General features: G+C 46.9%; 1 protein-coding gene across 1 annotated transcript in view; it reads left to right on the forward strand.

Annotated features, from left to right (window-relative positions):
• MCTP2 (multiple C2 and transmembrane domain containing 2) overlaps positions 1-21534 on the forward strand; it is a 167671-nt gene that overhangs the window by 48502 nt on the left and 97635 nt on the right. Inside the window, exons 5-8 of the mRNA XM_004617741.2 lie at positions 15023-15165; positions 15916-15992; positions 16515-16626; positions 21152-21187. Of these exons, the coding sequence (XP_004617798.1) occupies positions 15023-15165; positions 15916-15992; positions 16515-16626; positions 21152-21187 (368 nt within the window). The remainder of the gene's footprint in view (positions 1-15022; positions 15166-15915; positions 15993-16514; positions 16627-21151; positions 21188-21534) is intronic.

Raw genomic sequence — 21534 nt, forward strand, 5'->3', positions numbered from 1 at the left:
CAGCTGTGTTTTTGTGTGGGGCACTTCTTCTGACTGTTTCCAAGAAGAATTTGAGTCTCATCGTGGGGTCAAAGGGCAGGGACAGAGAAGGTGGGCGAGGGTGTTCCCGGCACCCCTTTCCTGCTGCCTGCTGGACAGGAGTGTGGGGGGGGAGACACACTCTAGCGCTGTTGGGGTGTGGATGCCATTGTGGGTGCACAGGGCTTGTGCTCCCCACTTTCTGGGGGTGCCCCAGAATTTCAAGGCTCCTTCCGAGAGATTCCCTGCCAACTGCGCTGGTGTTCAGTCAACACCAGGGTCTGAGGAGATGGTCCTGCTCAGGCCCTGTGTTGCTGGGGTCTCCCTGGACCACCCCCCCCAGCTGCACCAAGGCCTCACCTGGCAGTGCTCAGGGTCCTCTCTGCCTTTGGGGACAGAGCCCGGGGTGGCTGCATGCCAGGTGTCACCCCTGTGTTCGCCCCATCCTCCTTCCGTCTCAGAAAACACCCCTCTGGTGCCAGTGGCAGGCACGGAGAGACGGCACAGAAAGGCCCCCATCTCGGAATTTATTTTCCCCCAACACCCCGCACTGACCTGAGTCTCCTCCATCTATTTTTCTTTCCCCAGTCAAATAGAATCTGACTTGAAATCTCTTAACTGTTTGCTGTTTGTTCCCTCCTCTGCTGCATCCATCCTCCCCACGACCCCCTACGTGGCAGAAATTTCATTTGGAGATGAAACGGCTCTTGGTTTCAACCTTGTTTTTGATTGGGCCGTGTGAATATTTTATTTTAGTTGCTGCAGGAAGTACAGCAAAGGCAGGGACAGAAGCATCTGTGCTGGCTCGCTTCCTTTCTTGGTTTGGTGGGCACAGACGCAGGTCAACCAGGTGAACCCAGTGCCCACCATCGGCCTGTCTCAAGGTTCTCTTTACAGAATTGCCAGTGAGCTGGAGAAAGAGCTCATTAAAAAAATTTTTTTTAAATTGAATATCCGTGAGATGGACCATTACAACGCTGTTCATAATTGGTGCCAGCCATAATACGATGATCCAGCACCCATCCCTCCACCAGTGTTCATTTCCCACCACCAATGTCCTCTGTTTCCCTATGGCCACCCCCCAACCTCCCACATCCCTGCCCCTAGCCTCCCTCTATGGGGGGGCGTTTTCCTTCTTGCTCTCTCTCTCCTTTTCCTTTTGTTCATTATGTGCTATACAGGTGCTAAGAGGCCATGGTGTTTGTTCAGGGCATTCGGTATTTGGACAGTAAGGCTGGAGTAGCTTTTCCACTGGGGTGTGGATATGATTGCTGAGGCTTCCATAAAAAAAGGGAGGCAGGGGGAGGTAGTCCATCCTGACCCGAGAAAGCCTGGAGATTTCAGTCACAAAACTCACATACCAGAATTTTCAGCAGATTATATCTCAGTGAAGTCCGTTCCAAGACGGTGGAGTCAGGCTGAGGGTATGGTGGCGATTTTGGATTGTGGGAGCAAGTGGCTTCCAGGGTGCTCTGTTTGGGCGGGGACCAGCCTAACCCACTCCCCCTCTACCCCAGTCTGTTCAGCCATGTGTGGGTCCAAGCTTAACTGCAGCTTTTTTTTTTATTAGTTTATTTTTAATTAGAGAGTCATCGCGAGGGTACAGTTACAGATCCATACATCTTTGTGCTCATGTTTCCCTCATACAAAGTTCGATAACCCATCCCTTCACCAGTGCCCATTCTCCACCACCAGTAAACCCAACATCCCTCCCCCCCTCCCCAGTCCCGTCTCCCCCCACCCCACCCTGCCACTATGGCAGGGAATTCCCTTTTGTTCTCTCTCTCTGATTAGGTATTGTGGTTTGCAATAAAGGTGTTGAGTGGCCATTGTGTTCAGTCTCTAGTCTGTATTCGGCCCGTATCACTCTTCCCCCACGTGACCTCCAACCACATTTTACTTGGTGGTCCCTTCCCTGAGTTACCCAGAATGAGAGACCAGCCTCCAAGCCATGGAAACAATCTCCTGGTACTTATTTCTACTATTCTTGGGCGTTAGTCTTATAGTCTATTATTCTATATTCCACAGATGAGTGCAATCTTTCTATGTCTGTCTCTTTCTGACTCATTTCACTTAGCATGATACTTTCCATGTTGATCCACTTATATGCAAACGTCATGACCTCATTTTTTCTAACAGCTGCATAGTATTCCATTGTATAGATGTACCAAAGTTTCTTCAACCAGTCATCTGTTCTAGGGCACTCGGGTTTTTTCCAGATTCTGGCTATTGTAAACAGTGCTGCGGTGAACATATAAGTGCATATGTCACTTCGACTATACTTTTTGGCTTTTCTGGGATATATTCCCAGCAGTGGTATTGCTGGGTCAAATGGGAGCTCACCCTCTAGTTTTTTGAGAATCGTCCATACTGTTTTCCAAAAGGGCTGAACTAGCCGGCATTCCCACCAGCAGTGTAGAAGGGTCCCTTTCTCCCCACATCTTCTCCAACAGCGGTTGCTTTTGTTCTTTTGCATGTGTGCTAGTCTCTGTGGTGTGAGGTGGTATCTCATGGTTGTTTTGATCTGCATCTCTCTGACGATTAGTGATGTAGAGCACTTTTTCATGTGCCTTTTGGCCATTCGTATCTCTTCCTTGGTAAAGTTTCTTTAACTGCAGCTTTTGATCGCTCTCAAGATTTATTTATGGGTCTCTGAAGCAAGGCTGGTAGGAGAGCTTTCCTGGTGGCGCTGGAGTTGGTTCGTGGGGGTGACTGCCAGTGCTTCCAGGAGTATTGAGAAGTCAGGGGAGGTAGCCCACCCCAACTCCAAGGAAGCCTGGAGATTTCAGTCACAAAACCTGCATTTTCAGCAGGTTATATCTTGGTGGGATCTGTCCTCAGATGAGTGGAGTCAGGCCAGGGGTATGGTGGCGATTTAGGACTGTGGAAGCAAGCGGCTGCCAGGGGCTCTGCTTGGGCGGGCACCAGACTAACCCGCCCCTGTCCGATTTATCTCAGTCTGTTCGGGTCTGAGATTAACTGTGTCTTTTGACCTCTTTCGAGATTTACGTATGGGTCTCTGAAGCATGGCCGATAAATGAGCGTGTGAGGCCGAGCTGGAGGGTTTGTGGGCACGAAGAGCTCGGTTTTGCACTGAAGAAGTGAAGGCTCTCCTAACCACACTCCTGATCTACACACTGAATAAATCAGCTCTGGGCCACAGTGATAGCACAGGGGCGACAGCACTTGCTTTGCACATGGCTGGCCCTGGTTTGATCCTCGGCACCCCGTAGGGTTGGCTGATCTTTCCCTGAGCACTGCCAGGTCTGGCCTGAGCACCAAAGAAAGCCATCTCTGGACAGTGATTCTTCAGTTACAGGAACAGATGGGATATTGCAATTGGCTGCAGCGTGGCTGGAATCAGAGGGTGGGGTGCCAGGTAAAGTGAGAGAAAGGGTGAGACAGTAACCAAGCGTGGGGTTAGACAGGGCCCCTGGAGACAGGGGTCTGGATCTGTGGGTACTGGGGGCCTGGTCGGGGGGAGGGCTGTGGGGCACAGTGAAGGGATCCTAGCCCTGTGACAGAGCAGCACTGCAGGTGTGAAATAATAGTAACGTCAGCATTATTGTTAAAAAGTATAGCTGGGGGGGCTGGAGCCAGGGAAGAGCAGGGAGGGCATCTGCCTTACATGCACTTGACCCAGGTTCAATCCCTGGTGACCCTAGGATGTGAGCTAGCCAGGAGTGATTTCTGAGTGCCAGAAGCGAGCTCTGAGCACTGCCAGCACTGCCAGCCCAGGCCCCAAAGAAATACAGTTAAAAACAAATCAAAAGGAGTATTCCGCTGGCCCAGGCGTAGCTGGTGACTGGCCTTTCCCTGGCCCCTGCCCCTTTCCATTTTTTTTCCTGTAATCTTTATAAAGTTGTTCACAATACTTGATTACATTTAATATTCAAACACCAATGCCACCACCATTTCACATTCCCACCACCATATTTTGAATGTTTTCATCTCGAATCCCAGACCCTGACCCCAAGGCAGAGCTGAAATACTTCATTTTGCATTGCTTGTTATGAATAATCCATTAAAAATGATGAAAAAATGTTTCTTAGAGGAAAGTGTGTGAAGATTGTTGTATTTCACCCGGGAGCCACTAAGCCCTTCTCTGAGAGATTAGTAACATGCTGTTAGAGGTTGAGCCTTCTGTGCTTATATACATCTGTTTAAGTAGTCATACTTTCCCCTAAGATTGGTTGCTTTCTGCTTTGAACCCCATCAAATGTGGTGTGCTACTCTTGGTAAATCAGTGGTGTAAAGTATGAGATGTTGCGCTGCGGCCGTGCGGTCCAAGAATAGGTTCACGCATGGGTGAGGCTCGTTGGAGCGTGTGGAGAGCGGCCGTGAGCAGGGTGTCGGGTGAGTTCTGGAGGTTTTCGGCTGCCGGGGCTGGCTCTGTTTGGGCTGGGAGGAGCCTAATCCGCCCGCCTCTGGGTGACTCCGAGTGAAACAGCCTGGCACGGGGTCTGGAGGCACGGCTATGTCCCCTGCCCTTTTTCAACATCCCTTTATTCGCAGGGCAGAGAGCAGGTCCTGGTTCCTTCTTCTCAGCGGCAGGGACCCCTGGGGCCCTCAGCTGTGCCTGGAGTCAGGATGAGGTGCCCCCTGGCATGTTTCTGCTGGAGAACTGCCACTCTCACTGCTCCTTCCTGGTCGGGCATCTTGGCCACTGTTGAGCATCCTTCTGTGCTGCAGGGAGGAGGTGGTGGGCAAAAGCCTTTTCAAGCCTTTTGGTTCTATTCTGTGGCTCCCCCCACCCCCGTCCTCTCCTCCGTTCCCCACCCCTCCTCTCTCCTCTCCTCCTTTCCCTCTCCTCCTCTCCTCTCTTCTCTCCCCCACCCACCAGCTTACTCCTAGCTCTGCACTCAGGTATCACTTACAGTGGGCTCAGGAGACCTTATGGGGTGCCTGAAATCAGTCAATCCTGGCCCCCAGCAAGACAAATCATGCAGCGTATCGCCCCCACCCGCTGTGCTATATATCTCTCCAGCCTCCTTCTTGTAGCATTTATTCGTTTCTCTCCCTCTCCAGTCTTCCTTCTCTGGAGAGAGACACACTTCAGCCTGTGCTCATTCTCCGTCCACACACGTTCTTCTGCTTCTCCCTTGGACGGGTCTCCTTTCTGTTCATAGCAGCTCATCTTCAGTGGGAACTTAGTTTCAATTTTGCTAGTTTGCTAAGTGGGTCTTGATCCATCCTGAATATTTGTTCTTCCTTCCTGGTGTCCATGGTGTGTTAAGCTGGAGCTTGTAGGAGAGTCGACTTCTTGCTTGCACACTTGCCTCTCCCACTCCACAATTTTCCTGGAACCCAACATCACCCCGCTGTGCTTCATGGCAAAAATGTGTTCTGCTCTGGAGTACCTCCTCTGGCCACCAGATGGCGCAAGATCCTTGCGTGGCAGCCAGCCGGAGTGCCCAGGAGTTGGGCCGTCCAGAGCTCTGGGCCAGTTTGTGGACCCCCTCCAAGGATGGGGCGTCCTGCTCTTTCCCCCCCTCCATTTGGCTGCGCTTGGGTGCTCTGGCCAGCCCCCGTGGCAAGTGACGGGAGCCAAGTTGGAAGGACTATGCCTGTCCTTCCCTTGCTGTAAGCACCCTAAAGTGGCAAGCAGGGTACGTGCATTGAAAAGTGTTCTGATTTCAAAGCTTGCGCATCTAGCACCTATACTTATAGTATCTCCCAGGCTCCTTGGGAAATCCGGGGCATGCAAATCATCTCCCGGAGCTTTGAGGTGAATAACATGTTCTCAGATGCCCAGGCGAGCTGGTTTCTTTAGGGGGTGGCATTTGGTAAAGCCAATTGAGCAGCGTTTCAGCTTGTTTTCATTGTCATTGTTCTTTGTCTTTAGCAGTTCCTATAAGTGCACGTCCTTCTCGACTTGCGAGGCTCCTTGTAGGCAAAAGAAATCTTACCTGGCTTTCCCTGGCTGAGACTAGCCCAGGAACATTTCTCTAGAGGGTTGTTCCAAGGATCGGACTTTGTGACATCTGTGTGGGGCGTCCTAAGGTCTGGAAGTAGATTTCTCCTTGTTCTTGACTCTGATGCTCTGTGATCTTAATGATCAGTCCATTTGATTTAGCCTATTTCTTTCTTTCTTTTTTAACATTTATTTTTTTCCTTTGAATTAATTAGAAGCCACTGCCGTATTTTTATTAGGGCCAAGCTTTTTATTCCTAAAGCTTGGCCCTGATCCATTTATACTCCCGGATTATAAGTTAACCTGGGTGTTGTTCTCTCTGTACACTCAAAGGATTCCTGATGGACCCTAAATGGGACTGTCAAGCAAATGGGAGCAAGGCAGCAGCACTGGGGGACGGGGAGCGGGGGCAGGTTGGCATAGCTAAACTAGTTCAAAAATCTTGTCGTGGGACAATGCCTGCTATGCAGAGTGTTCAGCGACAAGGCCATCAATTAAGGTTGGGTGCATTTGACAAAATCAGAATGAAAGTAGAGTATTGCTCTGTGGATTGAAGAGGGCTCAGCTGAGTTAGACAGATAGCCAGTGGTCAGTTTGCATCGATAAGGACTTTCCCAAATCTGGACCAAGAAACAAGCATTAGGCAGAATGTGGTGGGGGTAGGTGACAGGATCGAGAATGTCAGTGGCAGAGCGAGATAAATCAGCCCACGACCAGGGTATGGGAAAGATGCCCAGGTTTTCTCCAGACAGCAGGGGGAAAATCAAAGAAATTCATCCTGTGGCCTGCCGCTGGTGGGAAGAGAGAAACTCGCAGTGTTGGTATTGGATACAGAAGTGCATACAAAGGGCATCCCAGTGGTCATCAACAGTCCTGGACAGTGGCTGCCAGCACTGGAAGGGGACTTGTTGGATTATAGCCCTAAACATTTTAGGTTTAACTTTGATTTGCCATTTATCCTCTGACCTTTCTCCTCTACCCCCAGTTGCTTAGGTTTGCTGAGTAATGCCCATCACATTGCTCTTGGAGCACTTCCATTTCCTCGGGATTCATCTTTAACTTCTCGTTTGTTTTCTGCTTTCTCTCTCTGTTAATCACTCATTTCCCCTAACCAGAACCTGTGGCTTGTGAAGCCAGGTTCTTCAGAGAACTCTGGATTTGTATTTGTAAGTGAAATATTGCTTTTCTCTTTCCTTATGTCCTTTGCATAGTTTACTTTAGAGCAATGTCCTTTTTGTGTAGACACAGGAAGACAGTTAATGCTATGCTTTTATAATGCTAAGTTTGGGAGTTAATTGACTCTGATTAATAGTTACTATTGGGCGTATGTCATATTTACTTGACTTAAGCCTCAGTTGCCCTTAGTTCCTAGCACCCCAGAGGGAGGGTCCCGACAAAGGGACTGGATGGACTCAGGGCAAGCTGTGAGCTACCCTGGCATTGAAACAGTTGCCATATGCCAAGTGCCATAAAACTTAAATTTAAGAGCACAAGTCGTGGACAAATTCTGTCATGACCCAAAGAAAAGTGACTGGACAAAAGATCTTGCTAGCTTGGGAAGGAGTAATCCGGCCTAGAACTGTATTCTGGGATCTATAGTGAGATGTTCCCAGGAGAGCCACTCTATAAGATTAATATATCTCTTTCTGTGTCCATACAAAATGACTAGGAAGAATATTAAGAAGTAAACCTAAGATGATTGTTTAAGGACTAAGGAAAGGAGAAGGATGTCCTTAGATGAAATCCTGCCCCTGGGTGAATCTCCTCACTGGAGGAGATCTTTGTTTTAGAAGAGCTTCCCCGGAAGGAAGGGCTTGACATAAGTTGATTGTGCTACCTCACCTGTGTGTAGTTGCTCCCCCAACCTTTGGATGTGGGGCTCTAGCCTAAGGCTGCCCCACTGGGCGCAGGGAGAGGAGCAGGAGGGTCAGAGGAGAGGAGGGATATGGGCAGTGAGTGAGACAGGAAGGAGGCAGAGGAAGAATAAACGGCCATTGTTCACCAACCAGCCTGGTGGCCCTGTTCCCCCACATACCTGTTGGCGGCAACTACAGTCCCGGGTGGGGAAGCAGCTCTTGGCCACTGAGCGCTTGTGGTGAGAGAGCAGTCACACTTATCTTGTGTTTACACAGGGAATAGTTTTGATTCCAACACAAAAACTCTTTCTAGAGTGACTCTGCCCATCTCCCGGGGATAATGGCAAGAAGGATGTTCACTGCTGTCTTCTTTGTTCCAGAAGGAAGGAAAACCCTTGGGAAGGCCCTAGGTCCACTGATCTGTGACTTGGCAGTGGATGCAGCAGTAACTACAGAAGAGTTAGCCCATTCATAGGAATCTTGAAAGAATTGATAGGAAAACCAGCATTGTGACTTGGCAGTTGGGCACCTGGCTTCTACCTCTCAGGGCCTCAGATGGCAAAATAGTGTCACTGTACTCCCGTTGTTCTTCAGTTTACTCGAGCGGGCACCAGTAACATCTCCATTCGTCCCAGCACTGAGAATTTTAGCAGCCTCTCCTTACTCATCTTTCCCAATGATTGGAGGCTCTTTTAGGGTCAGGGGAATGAGACCTGTTATGGTTACTGTTTTTGGCATATCAAATATGCCACGGGGAGCTTGCCAGGCTCTGCTGTGCGGGTGGGATACTCTCGGTAGCTTGCTGGGCTCTCCATGAGGCATTGGGTAGTGGAGGTCGGCTGCCAGGGCTGGGTCCCTTGGGGCGGGGAGGGCTCTCACCAGCCCCTCTGTGGGGCGCCCCGAGTGGAAACAGCCTCTGGCACGGAGTCCGGTGGCATGGTTATGGTAACCTCAGTTTATGCTCCCTTCTGGAAAAAACAGCCGAGTTCTTTTGAATCTCTGATTTTCGAAAAAGAGTATATCTGTATTTACAATGACTTTGCTTTTTCGGGGGAAGAGGACCGCACCCAGGGAGGTTCAGGGATTACTCTTGGCTCTGCGTTACTCTCAAAAAATTACTTCTGGCAGTGCTTGGAGGACCATATGGAGTGCTGGGGAGTGAACCCAGGGCGTCCACATGCAAGGCAAGTGCCTTCCCTGCTGTACTGTCTGTCTGGACCTTTTCAGAGACTTTTAACTTATGGTCTTCTAATAAGTTATACCATTCACATTTAATATGATTACTAGTATCCAACCTATTATTGCTGTTCTCTATAAACCACGCGTACTCATTAAATACTTCTCCCTGATTCCATTAGATTAAAAGCATATTCTTTCAAGTTTTCCATTAAAAAATTTAAAGTTACTTTCTATATCTATCCCTATTAGTTAACCTTAAATTTTATTTTATTTTCATTTTTGGGCCACCCCCATGGTGCTTAGGGCCTACTTCTGATTCTTGCTCAGAGATCACTCCTGGAGTTCAGGAGTCCATATGCAGAGTCAAAGAAATCAACCAGGTGTACCGTGTGCAAGCAAGCAAGACTTGCCTGCTGCACTCTCTCTCCAACCACCCCCAAACCGTAATGTTGAATCCTCATACTTTACCCTGAAGCTTTCCAGCAAAGTCTAGAGTTATTAGACTTTGTCCCTCTCCTTGAAGAGGGCCAAAATCGTAGCATATAGACAGTCCATGCAACAATATTTCTGATTTTTCTGAGAATATTCTACTTCTCTAAGTTCCATCTGTTTGTTGGGTCAATTCAATTTTCTTAGATATATGTTTTGTTGCTTATTTCGAGTCTGTGGTGTCTTTTTGGGTCCTGGCTTTATATAACAATGTAATTTTTTTAGCTGAACACCTATTAGTTAGATGTTCTTCCCTCCCTAGAAATGATCGAAAAGATTTTTTAAAGCCAATAGAGAAAAAGAAGAAATTATAATTGTAAAAAGTTACGATGGGTAAACTAAAAACTGAGAATGTCCTTGACAGTAAGAAGGTGGTCTAAAAAAGAGGGTCCGGAAGTTAAGGTTCAAGCTAGCAGAGGACACGAGCATCGAGTAGGAGCAAGATCAGACCTCTGGTGGGGTGTTCTAGAGCAGCAGTAACCTGGACAGTCACCCCCTCTTTATTTCTCTTCCTCCTCTCTGTCCCCCAAGTCTGGAATTGCTCTGGGTTAGATCAAAAGAAATGATGTGTCCCCCGCAGCAGTTCCACATCTCGGAGCTACTGGGTCTGTCTCTCCAGAAGTTCATTCGGTCCCACTCTATTTCCAACACCTTTCAAAGGACCAAGTGAACCCTGAGCACAGACCCAGGAGAAGGCCCTGAGCTTCCACCTTTCGATTTGCCATTCCCGCCCCTCGCCCCATACACACACAGCTCGTACCTCCCCACTACAGAAACATGGTTCCACATTTACAACATCTAACTAATAGGCAAAATAGATATATAAATGAAAAGTGAGGGCTAAAGCAATAGGACAGCAGATAGGGTGCTTACTTTGCACTAGGCTGACCTGGGTTTGATCCCCGGCACCCTATAGGGCGCCCTGAGCACTGCCATGAGTGATTCCCGAGCGCAGAGCCAAGAGTAACCCCTGAGCATCGCCAGTGTGGCCCCCAAACAAACACACAAGCAAAAAGCCATAAATTGAAAGTGAGATAAAAGCATCAGAAAAGCAGCCAGAGAGATAGTACAGCAGGTGGGACATCTGCCTTGCACGAGGCCAACCTGATCTCTTACCCCATCGGGTCCCCGAACTAACCATGAGTGATCTCTGAGTGCAGAGCGTGAGCACTGCTGGGTGGTCTCTCTCCGCTCCCCAACACCCCCCCACCACCAAAAAAATAAAAATAAAAAACCCACTTGGGGAACTCTGTGTTGCAGGATTGGAGGCCTTGCCGGGGGATGTTCCTGGTGGAGCATCAGTTCTGTGTCTGGACCACTGATTCCAGTTGTGTTTTTTCTTGTCAAGTAGCCAAGAAACAGGCACATTGGAAGGATTGGTGTGAAGGAGAGAGCTTGAGAGAGATCCTTTGTTCCCCATTTCAGACTGGATCAGGGCACTGACCTATTATTTTATCTATGACTTTGTTTTGTTTTAAGAGACAAAACCAGGCTGAGAGATGGTCCGAGAGGAGGGTGCCTGCCTTGCACGGCTATCTAAGGTTTCAATCCCCAGCACTGCCAGGGGTGATCCCGAAGCACAGAGCCGGGAGTAAACCCTGAGCACAGCTGGATTTGGTCCTTGAACCAAAAATAAAAGAAGGCTAAACAGAGACATGCTGCTTTTTCAGTTCTTCTGGAACCCAGCTTTAGGTTTTTGGAGACCCCTGTAGTTTAGACAGCCTCAGAGACCTTCTTGGATTATTGTTTCTTGAGTCTGCCCTCATGGCCGCCCGCCTTGGTGCCTGACCCTCCTGCAGAAGTGGCCTCTGTCCACCCCTCCTGGACCTCTCATCTCTTAGTGAGAGTGTGTCTCATCCATGAGCCAGCCTGTATGTCAAGTTCAAGGGATGGTGCCACTCACCCCCTAATCCTTACATTAGGGGGGTAACCTGTGCCTACAAGGCGGGTCTGAGAGGAATCTTCTCGGGGTACCCCTTGGAGCTGCTGTGATCCCCCCAGTCCAGCCTGGGGCATGACAGTGGTGCTCAGAGGGCCGGGCAAGCTACTGAGCCACAGCCGAGGGGACTCACGTCCAGACTCTGTACCACTCCAGGAGCACAGGGGGCTGGTGGCCAGGCGGGGAGCATGGGGTGCCTCTCTGCTAGCACCGAACCCCTGTGATTCCAGAGTGTACACCCCACTGTCAGCTGGGCGTGTGTGGTGGTGGTGTATGGGGGCTCACCCAGCTTCACACTTTTTCCTACCCTTAGGAACCTCCTTGTTTGGGGGGTACCTGTTCTGGAAAGAGCATTTAAGTCTTAATTTAAGCCGGGGGGGGGGGGGGGGAGAGCAGTTGAATCTGAATGGGCATTCCTGGGTGGATTTTGACTCCCTCTCAGAAGCTGCCTAGTTGAGATGTCACAGCCTGGACAGGCACTTAGAGTCTCAGAGAAAATCCACGATGTGTGCAGGCACGCGCACACACCCACTCACACACACACACACACACACACACACACACACACACACACACACACACACGCACCCCTTCCCTTTCCCCCATTCTTCCCTCCCCCTCACAATTAACACAGCACTAACTTGACACCCTCTCCCCTGTTTGGCTTTGGAAGCCCCGTTCCCTTTTTCTCCCCCTATTAATTCCAGACATTCGTGTTTTCTTTCATGCCACGGGCGCCGTTCACCCGTGAAACAGTTGGAACGTTCTTGTAGCTGCCAGGATGCCTGGGGATTCCCCAGTCCGCTTTGCCTCGGAGAAAGTGACACCACGGGGATCGAGTTCTGAGATGTTTATTTTGAGGGGACGCTGACAAGCATGAAGGCCTGATCCCAGAGTGACAATTTCATTTAATTAAAGGCCCCTTTTTTTTATTATAGTTTTTTCTCCCCCTCCTCCCCAGTTTTTTCTTGTTTTGTTTTGTTTTGTTTTAAGAGCGCGAACGATAGCAGAAGGGTTGTTCCAAGTCTGACTCACCAGGCCAGAGAGGTCAGCCTGAGGGACACCGGGGAGGCAGCTGCCTCCCAAGGGATGTCTCAGGGCATGAATGGCTGGTGAAGGCATTGTGTTTACCGCTTTGTGAATAGTTAATGTGCTTGGACTATGTGGATGTGTGTGTGTGTGTGTGTGTGTGTGTGTGTGTGTGTGTTCAGGTTTACATTAATCGCCACCTTTTGCACCAAGCTTCAGTGGGGTTGCTAATTCCACCCCTGGACTTATATTTTCTTTCGTGTGTGACTGTATGTGTTCATGGTAAAGCAAGTGAGACTGTAGAACTGAGTCCAAATTGTGCCCAGGTTGGGTTTGTGTGTGTGCGTGCGTGTGTGGAGGGGGAGGGGAATTTGGTTTTTAACCTACACCTGGTGATACTCATGGGTCCTCTGTGCTCAGGAATCCCTCCTGCTCAAGAGACCCTTAGGGATGCTGGGGACCGAGCCCAGGTCAGCCACGCCACACAAGGCAAGCGCCTCCCAGCTGCCCTATCGTTCTGGCCCCGGCATCTGGGTTCATCAGGGAAGATCCAGTGTCTTTCACTTGGCTTTATAGTGGTCAGGGGGGTTCCAGGTGGAATGGCTGGGAAACAGCTGCTGTTGTGTCCATACACCCCTGCGGACACACGTAACAAGTGGGGTGAAAGCAGAGAGACAGGAGAGATATCCGTGAAGAGAGGGTCAGTGTTAGTGACCGTCACCTGGAGCTTTGAGGTCATGTCCATCTCCTGCAGGCCTGGATTGTGTATGGAAGGCCTTGTGGTGTGTGTGTGTGTGTGAGTGTGAGTGTGTGTGTGTAAGGTTGTCAAAAGCTCTGGTTGCCCAGTCATTCTGGAAAGTGTGGGGCAGCAGCCCTTTTCTTGCTCCCACAGCGTGTGTGTGTGTGTGTATGTGTGTGTGTGTATGTGTGTGTGTGCCTGTGGCTGTGTGTGTATTTCTGTGTGTGTCTGTGTTTGTTGGTGTCTCTCTGTGTGTGTCTTTGTGTGTGTCTAAGTGTATATATCAGTGTGTCTGTATGTGTGTATCTGTGTGTATGTCTGTGTGTGTTCTGTGTGTGTGCATGCCTGTGGCTATGTGTGTGTCTGTGTGTGTATGTCTGTGTGTGTCTATCTGTGTGTGTCTGTATGTATGTGTCTGTATGTGTGTGTCTCCGTGTGTGTCTGTGTGTGTCTGCGAGTATATATCTGTGTATCTCTGTGCGTGTCTATATGTGTATCTGTGTATATCTTTGTGTGTATATGTGTGTGTTAGTACCTGTTACTCCTTCCCTTTGGCACATGTTTCAAGGCTGCCGGGTGTTATAGCCAGCAGTGTCCTTCCTGATGTGGCTCCAGCTGGCCAGTGTGGGACCCTGCTCGCCTCTCTCCCTCGGGTGAGGGGTGTCTGGGACGAAAGGAGAAAGGACACTTTGCCCACCTCACCCCCACGTGGGCACACTCTTCCAGCTGCCTCCCGTCAGTGCCAGCCTTACTTTCTCTTTTCACCTCACTTCTGCCTTCCTCCGTCACTGAAGTCCCATCTTTATTTTTATTTGTTAAAGTTGCTCATGATTTATTATATTCAGTATTCCAGCACCAGTCCTACCATTATTGCACCTTCCAACCACCATTATTTCCAATTTTTCCAACCACCCCTAAGCCTGTCCATATTATATGCCTGAATAATTTTATTTTCTATTGCTTGTTATAATTAGCTAAAATTGATCAAAATAGATCAAAATTGATAAAATTGATAAATTAGCTAAAATTGATAAAATAGATAAAAAATATTTCATTAGAGGACATTGTGTGAGTATTGTTGTATCTCACGTTATGTAGGATAACATCTCACCATTGAAGCCCCATCTTTTCAGCCAGCCATTCTGGAGCCTGACTTCTTTATCATTATTATTATTATTATTATTATTATTGTTATTATTATTATTCCCAAATCCCAGGTTCTTTCCATCCACACACATCCTTGAAGGGCGCCATTCTTTTTTTTTTTTTTTTGCTTTTTGGGTCACATCTGGTGAGGCACAGGGGTTACTCCTGGCTTTGCACTCAGGAATTACTCCTGGCGGTGCTCGGGGGACTATATGGGATGCTGGGAATCGAACACGGGTTGGCCACGTGCAAGGCAAATGCCCTACTTGCTGTACTATTGCTCCAGCCCTGAGGGGCGCCATTCTTAAGAGGGCTGGGATCCTGCCTGGGGGTTCCTAGCAGTCCCCGGAGGGTTTGCTAGATTTTATTTCTCGACTGTTTTGTGGGGAGCACATGGCATGATTACAATGAAAGCAAAAAGGAAAGAAAAGAAAAAGTTCAAAGAGCCCATTTCTCTTCTCTTCTTCCGCTACCGGCAAAGGAGAATTGTCTGTTCCTCATTCTCCTATCTCGCTCTCCCTCACCTTTGAGGCCGCGTATCCCTGCATGGGGAGACCTTTGTTTTGGGTGTTTGGAGGGTAAGGAGAATGCTGGGAACTTGAAAGGAATCTTTGCTTAACGGAGACCCACAGTTTGTAAAATCCTGTCTTGCATTCTCTTTGTCTCTGCCCCCCTCTCTCTCTCTCTCTCTCTCTCTCTCTGTTTTATTAAAGGCACAAGTGATCCCTATGTGAAATTTAAACTGAACGGAAAGACCCTGTACAAAAGCAAAGTCATCTACAAGAATTTGAACCCTGTGTGGGATGAGATTGTTGTGTTGCCCATCCAAAGTCTGGCTCAAAAGCTCCGAGTGAAGGTAACTGACCCCTTTCCCAGGTGCCCTCCTTGGGGGAAAAAAACCATTATTTCCACGCCACCTCCATCCCCTGAAAAGTGGACCCCCCAAATTAATTTCTGAGTTGTGGCTTCAAAGCCTGGGAAGGAGAAGAGATTTTCTGTCCTTTGCAGAAATGCACATTTCAGTTGGGAGTTGCAGAAAAATCAGAGGGAAAACTATCCGTCCATTGATTGTGCTTGAACTAAGGAATGTGGAAGAATTATTACACCTCCAGCAGCGGTCTGAGCACGAAGCGTCCCTCCTCGGGGGCCATTTAATACTTCATGGAGCTTTCTCAGTTTCCAGGGCAGGAGCATTCAAGGTTCTAACATCTGGGCCAAAATTGCCCAGCTGTGGGTGGGATGGGGTTTCTCTAGAACCCTGAGCAAAACCCCGTTTCATCCGCAGCGCTGCTCACTGTGAAAATCCTAAATCATAATGAGAGACCGGTTTAACTCCAAGGGGTGCTCCATTGTCCGTGACGTTCAGGCATACAAAACACTGTGGCTGGCTGTCTTTTCGAATAATTCCGTTTTTTGCTTTTTTCACTGGGGTAGAAGAAATGGGCACACGTGAGTCATCTTGTCCCCTCCGTCCTGCCTTCACTATATGGTACACACTCATTTCAGACCTAGGAGGTCTTAATTCCCAGCTGAGGGTGTTTCTTAATCTGAGAACTCTCATCGGCCCTCTGCTTTTTACGTCATATCGGCTTTTTCCTTCCTGTAGGTATATGACAGAGATCTGACAACATCGGATTTCATGGGTTCTGCCTTTATCATCCTCAATGAACTTGAACTTAACAGGTATGATATTTTTCCCTTCTAACTATTGCCAGTGGATTTTGGAAGGAACTCAGTGTGATGGGAGGGGGTTTGTTTAGATCAGACCATACCCCACATTCTAAATAGACCAGAGTGTGTTTTAAAATATGTGAATTTTTCTATGATTTTTTAAATTGTGTTTTTGAGCCCTGCCTGTATCAGTCGGGGATTAAGTCTTCTGGGAAGCATTTGAAAAATGTATATACTTTCAGTTGTTAATGGTCAGGCTCATTAACTTCCTGGAGTTCAAATGAGAACAAGTATGTAGCCTTTATTTGGGTAGTAAGGGGAGAAATGAACCAACTGTTGAATTAGGCTAAACAGTGTCTCTTCCCTGAAGATGGGGAGTTTATTTTCGCTGCATTTGGTACACGGTTAAGGGCATCTTGTCCTGAGCCCCAGGGCCTTGACTCTGACTTCTCGAGATCACATTAGAGAGAGCATTTAACACTGCCAGTAAAGGCCAAAACAATGCTTTGCTTTTAATTTGTTTTTAACGTGTAGAACGACCGAACATATTTTAAAATTGGAAGATCCTAACAGTTTGGAAGAGGACATGGGAGTGATTGTATTAAATTTGAACCTCGTAGTCAAGCAGGGTGATTTCAAAAGACATGTAAGTGGCTCCTTTGTCCTTTGCAAAGATTCTTCCGTGCAGCTGCTCTTCAGGAGTGGCTGTCAGAGGGCTGATGTTCTCCTCATTGGTGGGGTGCTGGGGGAGGGGGGTGCGGCTAGATGGCGGGGTAGGGGGCAAAAATAATATTAAAAGAGACTTAAACTCCCTAACCCACGGTCATATCTTTAGAATTCTGGAAAGAAAATGCATGAGGGGATTGTCTTTCTGTCGACTGAGGGTACTGATAGAATTGCAGTTATGAAGCTGTTATGTGCTGCTTAGGGCTGGCTTATCACAGGGACTCCAAAATACTCATTTTCTAAGTACAGTCACCTCTTTATTCTGTATTATTCCATTGTGCAAAGCAGTTCCCATGACTTGATGATTCCACTGTATGTGACTAAGGTGGTCAGATATTTGCAGCATTGCATATGGTATATTTGCAACATTTCAATTGCTGCTTCTTTTTTCCCCCCATTTATAATTTTTTTTAAAATTGTGAACATTTTTGGGAAGAGACAAATTTTGCTCTGCTCTCTTTTTACTGCATAAACAAAAAATCAAGTCTACAGAAATTTGGAGTTAATGTGTCATCTTTGAATCTGTCTTAACAGCAGCAAAGCTTTGTGATCTAAACTCTGTTCTTATGAACAGTGATGAGATTACCTACTGTGGTTTTGTTTGCTAGAGACTGTGGCTCCTAATTTCCAGAATTAAAATAAGGTTTAAAATATATGTATAGCTTTTAAAAAAAAAAATGCTGCTTCATTTATTTATTTATTTTGCTTTTTGGGTCACACCCAGCCATGCACAGGAGTTACTCCTGGCTCTGCACTCAGGAATTACTCCTGGCGGTGCTCAGGGGACTGTATGGGATGCTGGGATTTGAACCCATGTCGGCTGCATGCAAGGCAAACTCCCTACCCGCTGTGCTATCGCTCCAGCCCCCCCAAAATATATGTATAGCTGTGCTCATAACTTCTTTCAAGGAATTCTTAAGGGACAACTCAATTAACTACTTAAAAAAAAGGGACTAAACAGTATTTCAGTCTGAACATATTTAGAATCTGGTGGGAAAGTCTGAAGTTCATTTAATAAGTGAACCCTCCTGTGGTATATTCTCAGAGTTGAATCTGTGGAGTGGTTGCAGAGAATATTCAGCATTTTGACATTACACAGGCCTTTCATTGGAATTTATTTTCAGGATGAAAATGCTGACTGATTTATACTTCGGAAACTTACACCAGAGAGAAGGGAGGAGTTGGAAAAGTGCATCTTATTTAAATACACACCATTCAATTGCCAGTCAGTTACCTCATTGCTATTTTTTATTTGGATTCATATACTCAGTTTTTAGTTGGCAAAAACTGGAAAAAAATAACACTTCTTATTTATTTTTAACATAAGGCTCTAAAAACTCAAGCCCTGGGAGCCAGAGAGATAGTCTAAGACTTTAGGCATTTGCCTCACACAAGACAGACTTGGTTTGGTCCTTGAAACCCCATATGGACCCCTGATCCCTGCCAGAAGTAATTCCTGAGCTCAGAGTCAGGAGTAAGTAAGCCCTGAGCACCACTGGCTGTGGCCCCCAGCCCCAAAATAAAGCCTTCAGTAAAGTCGCTATGTTGATGGCCAGAGATCCGCAGTGGATATTGAAAAAAGTCAGCTTTTTCCATCCAGTATCACAGAGGAACTTCATTTGTCTTGTCCTGACAGTTGGAACAAGCCAGATTTTGTGCCACTGTACAGAAACATACAGAAACAAGGTTAGAAGGATGCTTGCAAGTAGGATCTACAAAGTTCTGTTCTTCATCCCCCCCCACCCCTCCCCCAGTAGATGGAATGAGACAGAACTGCACATTTATGCCCTACGGTGATTTTTTCTGGACCGTTGTGAATGTGCTTGGCTTGCTTTAACTTTATTCCTTTAACTAGATTTCCCGAAACTGTACTTAACTCTATTTAAATATTGCCCCAATGGCAGGATACTGTGAGCCCAGACTGCTTTAGATGAAATGGTTTTCAAGTTGCAGAACAATTAATGCACCATGCAACTCCAGTTTTCTCTTTGGGTGAGAATTGAGGAGGCTTGCCATGCTAGTTATTCTATTGGTTTCACTTGCTCTGCCCCCTCTCCACTTCCTGTTCGGGGGAATTTGTCTATAAATCTGCTTATTTATTTGCTCGCTCCTTGGTCTTCCTTCTTTGCTCAGCTCACTGAAGCTTAGTATCATAGATACTTATTGCAGATGATTTCGATCTTATGGAGCTATTGTAATATAGAAAACCCTGCCATATCTCTTCCACTTCCCCCCCCCACATTGATCACTTTATTTTCCTGTCTATACTTGACCCAAATTACCTGATCAGGAATCATTTGGATAACAATAGATCATAGATTTCAATAGACATTGTTTAAGTACCTTTAAGTTTGTGTCTGTAGATGATCTTTTTGTTTACTCGGGGTTTTGCTATTATTATTTTGCCACAATCTACAATTTGCTCAGGGGTTACTCCTGGCTCTGTACTCAGGAATTATTTCTGGCGGTGTTCCCGGGACCCTCTGGGATGCTGGGAATTGAACTTGGGTTGGCCTTGTGCAAGGCCAGCACCTCCCCCATGTGCTATGGCTCCGGGTCCTTGAGGATCTTATACTGGATTTTTAGATGGAGGTATCTTACACTGGAGACAGAGCAGCAAGCTGGTTTGATGAGGAATCATTGATACATGCATTTGCACTTTAATTCCCTGACAGATGGAGGGGTGCAAGTTTCAGTTCTGAGTTTTTCCCAGTTCCTCCTGCCTGCCCTGAAAGTTGTTTTGTATCTCTGGTGTCCAGTTGACAAAATCAGTGAAATGCCTGTAATTTTTCTCTAGGAATTTTAAAGTTCAGGAGCGGGATTGCTGACAAACCTGTTTCTTTTTCTTTGGGACAAGAGAAAACAAAACAAAACAAAACAAAAACCCCAAAATAAAATCCCCCAAAACACCCTGCATTGTTTTTAGAAATATGGAATATGGATTCAGTTATCAGACTATGTGGATTTGACTCCCAGCACCATTAATTTCTAATTTTGAGATGTTTAAAGCAAGGAAGACACTTTACAGATTACTTAAGCTTTCTCAGCTACAATTTCCTCACTCACAAAGTGAGGATGATTTTTTTTTTTTAAAAAAAGGACTTCCCAGAATGATGAAAATTAAGATCATCAAACGTTGGCGTAGCAAAGGGTAGAACATCTTTGGCTGGCTTTAGGACTGTCAGTAGCTGCTGGAAAGGATCTCTTTCTTTTCACTCTGTCACCTACTTCATTTATTTTTTGATGGTTGTAAAAAGCCAATGAGGTCTACGGCCTGAGACCCCCAGTAGCCTCGCCTTATCTAGAAGATGGTGATTAAATTTAGGGGTGCTTTTGAGTTATTTTCCAGGAGGCAGTGAGAAAAATAGAAAAAAGAAACTGCTTTTAAGTGCAGAGATCGTGGCCTCTAAGTCTTAGCCGGGTCTGATTATTGACTCACGGTTTTCACTTTGGAATGTGTTTTCAGTGAAGAATCTTTTCCAGTCATTTCTGGACCTGTTCCAGAAATAAAAGTTTATCTCTACACCCCCAACCCTCGAACACACACACACACACACACAAACACACACACAAACCCCTATTTTCAATTTGTTGATGTGATGCTTTAGCCAAGCAGAGAGCATTTACCTAAAGGTTTTTCTTTTTCTTTTTCCCTTAAGGATAATAAAAAAATGTGCTATGCTCAATTAGATTCATAATTACATAGTCACCTCCCAGATTTGGCCAAGTTTTAACATCCTGTTAGTCAGCTAACCAACCAGCGGAGAGAGCTTTGCTGTCCTGAAGGGTGGTAGGAGAGAGGAGAGAATTTTGTTAGGGGTGACTTTTCCTGTGGCCAGAGCATGAGAAATGAGGGAACCAGAGAGAGCCAGAGCTGGTGTGTGTGGGAGGAGGGAGAGGGGGCGGGAAGCTCACATCTGCTGCTGTCTTACTAGCCTGTGTTTTCTTAAGCCACAGAAACACTTCACATCCCTGCCCGCTGCTTGGTTATTCTGGATAGAAAGATTTCAGCAGCAAAAGGAAAGGGCATGACTTCCCCCCTCTGATATCTCAAGTGCTGCGGAATTAAGCCCTAAACTAGTAGGATATGTTAGTTTCTCGGATATTTCTAGAATCCTTACCATGTTTTTCCAATAGGGGGATGCCTCCCTTCTAACTTGGAGAGATGGCAGGACAGTGTTGTAAGGCCCGAGGAACAGAACTGTATTTCCAGGGGCTAAACAGCATCTTCTGGACCCAGTTCTCTGTAACTCTGCATGAAGAAATGATGTAATTGAGCCCCCAAAAGTTTCCAAGATTTCTGTTTTCCGCAGGAAGCTGGGCATCAGGAGCATAACTCAACCCTTATTCCCTCCTTTCTAGAAGAATAGAAATACGTTGTTAACAGTCTTATTCTCTTTCTTTCCTTTTGCCGTTTTCCTCCACTCCACGGACCCCAAACCTAGCATTGGTCCAACCGGAAGAGGTTAAGTGCCAGCAAGGTAACTATAAACATTTCCTATTTACATCATTTTGGTGGATGGAAAAAAACAACAGCAACAAATAACACAAGCTTCATCTTTCTCATGGACTCAAATGCATGCATGGCTTAAACGAGTGAGCTTCTGCCTCCTTTTCCTCTTCCTGCTATTGGTAAAAGATAGAAACCATCTCCCTTTTAAAAGTCCCATAATGGGCATAACCAGATGTTTGAACTTAACACTTGTTTCTGCGGTGACATTTTACAGGCACCAGAGTGTTGACTGTTCCACTTCATTAAGCCCAGATTATTTGGAGTGTAGCTTGGCTCCATTTAATCCTTTCGGAAGTTATTTACAGTTCGAAGGGA

The sequence above is a fragment of the Sorex araneus genome, chromosome 6, assembly GCF_027595985.1.
Source record: "Sorex araneus isolate mSorAra2 chromosome 6, mSorAra2.pri, whole genome shotgun sequence".
In the NCBI taxonomy this organism is placed as follows: Eukaryota; Metazoa; Chordata; class Mammalia; order Eulipotyphla; family Soricidae; genus Sorex; species Sorex araneus.